The 4,893-nt window shown below is 31.9% G+C and overlaps 1 protein-coding gene across 9 annotated transcripts; it reads right to left on the bottom strand.

The window, feature by feature from the left end:
- Nucleotides 1-575: 575 nt before the first annotated feature.
- LOC145001234 (uncharacterized) lies at nt 576-3,277 on the bottom strand. 9 transcript variants are annotated; one of them, XM_078960618.1, is made up of 9 exons: nt 3,099-3,277; nt 2,849-2,943; nt 2,582-2,744; nt 2,419-2,502; nt 2,109-2,339; nt 1,705-1,889; nt 1,468-1,627; nt 1,237-1,380; nt 576-613 (listed from the first exon to the last, which is right to left on the bottom strand). In XM_078960618.1, exons 6-8 carry the CDS (start codon nt 1,780-1,782, stop codon nt 1,316-1,318), a joined length of 303 nt encoding a protein of 100 aa, XP_078816744.1. In that variant the 5' UTR covers nt 1,783-1,889; nt 2,109-2,339; nt 2,419-2,502; nt 2,582-2,744; nt 2,849-2,943; nt 3,099-3,277; the 3' UTR covers nt 576-613; nt 1,237-1,315. The 9 variants fall into 9 exon arrangements, with proteins under 9 accessions (XP_078816744.1, XP_078816780.1, XP_078816766.1 ...); XM_078960654.1 differs by having other exon boundaries at nt 2,109-2,309; XM_078960640.1 differs by having other exon boundaries at nt 2,419-2,484.
- Between the last annotated feature and the right edge of the window lie 1,616 nt (nt 3,278-4,893).

Here is a 4,893-nt window from a genome sequence, read left to right as displayed (position 1 = left end):
TTATAATATAATAGTATGCACAATTCTTCATTAATTATAATAAAAAATAAGGAAACATATTTATTGCAATTTAATATCATATATATGATATTTAATACTTTACATATATAAGTATATGATTTTAATTTTAAAATTAAAACAAACCAAAAATTGACAAGTGGATAATATTTATTTCAAAAATACTACAAAATGACAAGTGTCAAAACTCATGAGAGACTGACATGTGGCAAAAAAAAAAAAAAACCTTCATTTATTAAGAAGGATAAGCTTTGAAACTCAGTTTCCTCCGCACATCTGTTATTAATGTTGGTTATCTCTTGTGCCTCTCACAAAGTGTTGAAATCTCATGCTTTCTTCACCTGTGCCTTAATTTTAGGATCACATACATAATGTTTCTGCATGAAATCTAAATTATTAATACCTACATGTACTCGATAGTTGCCTTATTTTGAATATATGCATTTTGAATTCGTGACATGGGAACAAACAAAATTGACCAAGGATTTGGCATTGGTAATAATTAATGAAGAATTGTGCATACTATTATATTATAATCGCCTCTTTATAACAAGGTATTGAAAGGGTTTGTTATTTGTAACACCATAGCTACAACCTGAAAAAAAATGAAACATTAAACTTTAACATTCTAGTTCTCTTTGACTTAAAAAAACATATATGGTTCTATGCAGAACAAGGCTTTTTCTTTTCACAAACTTTTAAGAAAAAAAAAAGACAAATTAATATTTAATAAATAGTTACCATCCAAAATCAATCTAGTAATAATAGAAAAAAGACTCATTCATTTACAATCAAAAAAGATTCTCATAAATCCAGATGCCAGTTCACAAAACTGGGTCATGAAAATTTCCTAAAAAAACATAAATATCAGGAAAAACTATTATCATTGGACCTATGAAAAGAAAAATAGAGCACCGTCTTAACAGTAAATGACAATGACTTCTTACTAGTAAATGACAACACAATAAACAAAAAGGACTTTATATATGACAACCTCATGGTCGAGATGCCATGGAATTGAGTTCTTTTGCAACATAAAATTGACATAGCAGTATGTGTTGAGGAGGACAGATAGGCAATTACTCAAATCTTTCAAAAATTAAAGTCTATTCCTACTTAAAACCTCCAAATCAACAACTGTAAAGCAAATAACAACTGAAATACGTCATCTTATATCCAAAGATTATTTAAATCATAGTAACTTAAAAGGTAACTCACCATTAGAGACTTAACATGTATGTTTTAACCTTTGTTTTCATAGGCTTGACCAAAATCAACAATGTCAAATATGAAAATTTCAGTACTCCTTTGTTGATCCTTCCTCTTTGGCTTCAAAGCATATACTATTTGCATCAAAGTCATCTGTAATGATATTATAATTGTATAAATGGTTATTTCTATCTAAAAATAAATTTTAGTGGGTCAGAAACTGAACATGAGATAAGAAACCTGATAAAGAGCATATTTTGGTTCCATCATCTGCAAACTCGACTTTCTGTTTAATTCGATCCCATACCATATCACCAAGCATGTCCATTATATCAACACCAAGAACAAATATTGTAGGATAAAATTGTGCCACAGATGTGTCCATCAGAAGCCTAGCAACCTGCAAGCCAACAAAATTTTGATTCCCAAATTACAAAATTATATATACTTTTGTTGATAAAGAAAAAAGGGAGATACCTTAATTGATAACTTTAAGGTTGTTACACGATCCTCAGAATGCCAAGAACGCATGATCTCATCTTTAAGTCCATGCATCCGTTTAATGTACGCCTGCTGGCTAACAATCTTGAATCCTCCTTCCTTCAACTTTTGAGAATCATTCAATTCATCTGACTAGATATTTGATGATAGTTCTCCACTTGCTGATAAAATTTAGAAAATGTTACTTCCAAGAGTAGGGGTGGTAGAAATGGAGATAAGTTAGTAATACACCATACCATTGCTGCCTTTTATGGTTTTTCTTGAAAAGTTTAGTGGAAAAAGATCCAGGTTATAACTTGCAAAAGCTACTAACAGAATTGTTTAACTTTTCATATGTTTTGATTATGATTTGTGTGTATCATGATGTTTAGAAGACTTACCGAAGAAACTGAAATCATTTTTTGGACATGAAATCTCTTCATTAGTAGCTTATTAAAGGATGTCAACTCTTTCTTTGAAGAGAGATGAGAGGTTGGTTGGGTAGCAGGAAGTTTTTCTACAACTGCCGTATTTTCAACTGGCTCCAAGGTTTCTGTTGATTGCCCCCTTAATGGATCAAAGAATTCGGTGCTCCCATGATCCTTTCATAGAAAATTATTAAAACTTTTGCACTGCACAAATATCAAAATGAAACTCCTAGCAATTGGAGATATTTCCAGTCAAATTGCAATAAAAAAGAAGAAGACTTACCCATCATTTGATTTAAGCAATATATCAATGCATGGGATTTACCCAAAAGATTATCCCAAGCTCGGACTGTGTCATCCTCACCAACTTGAGACTCAAACATAATATCCGTGTAAAAGCAACAAACAAAAAAAAATCAAACTAAAAACTAATACAATAAAAATACCTCTTGTTTCACTGATATCTCTTGAATATGGTAGATAAAGTGGAACCCTAGAAACCAATTTTGGTCCTTGAAACTAGAACATAATTCTAATAAAAAAGAATTTGTAATAGGGGTGTTTACCCTAGGTTGTACTCCATGAGCATGATTATTCTTCTTCTTGAAGCTAAAAAACACCCAAATCAGGAACATGAAAAAATACCCTAAATTCAGAAATCGTAATTGAATAAACAAGCCATTAAAACTTCAAACAAAATTTATGGTTTTTACCTCATGGATGGAATAATAGAAATAGGAAGGATTGTCTGTGAGCACCGGATGCGCCGGGGGTGGGTCATTGGTGGCGTTGCCGACTGAAGATGATGCTAACGATTGAAAGAATTTATTAGGAAAAAGTAGAGAATGGAAGAGAATAGAAATAGAGAAAACGTAAAGACAACAATAAGAATAATAACAAACAAAAATGGGCAAAAGGAAATACACAAACCATTTGAAAGAATACGAAAGTCTTTATGCTTACCAAGTCTGGATCTTTGTCCAGTTGAAATGATGAATAAAATCTGGAACATGATGAATCGTCTAGCTACTCATCAGTTGACCCCCTAGTTCCTGCTCCTCTCTGTGTACGAGATCATTGATAGCCATTATAGTTGAGGATCGAAGATGCTAAGACCTGAGAGCGTCTATTAGGGTGAAAATAGAAGGCAACGGTGTTTTCGTTGGAATAGTATCTAAGGCTGCAACTATATTAGACAAGTATCCGATTGTGCATGGTTCTTTTAGGTTGCCTTCCCCATAGCAACTTGGTAGGATGATTTATTATGAGAGAATAGATATTATTTATATATTATGAGAATAATATAATGAATAATAATATTGTTATTTGATTAATATAAGTCATAGATTAATTAGTATTAATTTGGTGACTTAAAGAGATTAATTAAATAAGAGGGTATAAACTTTCAATTGTTTGATAGTTAAACTTTAGACAGTAAATTCTTATTGGATAGGGGTTGGACGAATTCTAGAAGCTAAGGATAGCTCAAAATCGTCCAAGGCTATCTATGGTAAGGATATGGATTGCTTTAAGAGAATATTATCCAACTAGGGTTTAAGTTGTAACCCTTAAGGAGTCTACAAGTATAAATAGACCCTATGGCAAAGGGAAATCGACACTTCATTAAGAATAGAGAACCTCTGGCTGATTTCCTTCTCTCTCCTCTCTCTCAAATCATTCTCTTTGCTAGTTGGTGTTTGTAAGCCATTAGAGGAGTGACAATTGTGACTCTAAAGCTCCAAGAACAAGAAGATCAAACAAGTGTTTCAAGGTATGCTTCTAACTATGGTTTTGTATTGTTCTTATACCTAATTAGCCATTAGAAGTCTTGGATTCAACGCATGTTTAATAGAGAAACCTAGATCCAAGCATTAGGGTTTGTATGCGCACATAGGAAAGTTCTTATGTACAAAACCCATCAATGGTATCAGAGCCTAGATTGGTTTCTATTAAATTGATGCTTGAATGTTTGAATCTTAACTGCAAAATTCGATTTTTGTGTTTCTGAGTCATGGACTCGGCGCGTCCCATAGTGGACTCGGCGAGTCCAGTGTGGGTACTCGGCGAGTCCGAGCGTCGGGATTAGCCAAAAACGGGATTTTTTCATATTTATCTTATGGAAACTTACCTTAATCATATTAGATCAAACCTAATCCGATTTTATGATATATATGACTATATTTTTGATCTAATTGAAGATATTTATCAATTAATAAAATATTTAATTTCCTTATATGATAATTATTAATCAAATATGGATAATTATGTGATTAATTGTTTGTTATTTGATCCTTTATGTTTTAAATGTTTAAAACTTGTCCTCAAGTTTTGAAACTTATGTTTTGTGATTAAAAGTTTAATTTAGACAAATTAAATTTCAAACCCTAGAATTTTACAAGTTTAAAATACAACCCTATACTAATATAATATTACAAGATTAATATATATATATATATATATATATATATATATATATATATATATATATATATATATATAAAACTTAAATGCTAGTCTTACCGTTAGTAGGCCTCATTCACGAAGCCGGTCTATAAGGTGGGTATAAGGTTGCGGCCTATAAAATGGTGCTTAATGGGTGTACACTCACACCCACCGCTTGCTTGATTGGTGGAGGGTCGTTAGCCGAACGGGGTAGGATAGGGCAACCTCATCCTCTCATTAAAAGTATGATAAGAAGTACTAAGTAACTGCATGTTTTCTTAAAATTTCCCAATCTTAGTTACTTTAGGAAAAGTAA

The sequence above is a fragment of the Lactuca saligna genome, chromosome 1 (assembly GCF_052625555.1).
Source record: "Lactuca saligna cultivar CGN05327 chromosome 1, ASM5262555v1, whole genome shotgun sequence".
NCBI classification, from domain to species: Eukaryota; Viridiplantae; Streptophyta; class Magnoliopsida; order Asterales; family Asteraceae; genus Lactuca; species Lactuca saligna.
Note: the sequence above shows the minus strand (reverse complement) of the source record. Positions and strands in the feature narration are given on the sequence as shown.

What these genes read in the sequence shown, in the direction of transcription:
- LOC145001234 (XM_078960602.1), bottom strand. Translation starts at nt 1,782, where the DNA reads ATGCATGGACTTAAAGATGAGATCATGCGTTCTTGGCATTCTGAGGAT. An exon ending in CCTTAAAGTTATCAATTAAG is followed by an intron (nt 1,628 to 1,704) that starts GTATCTCCCTTT and finishes GTTGGCTTGCAG; the next exon opens with GTTGCTAGGCTTCTGATGGA. An exon ending in CAAAATATGCTCTTTATCAG is followed by an intron (nt 1,381 to 1,467) that starts GTTTCTTATCTC and finishes ATATCATTACAG; the next exon opens with ATGACTTTGATGCAAATAGT.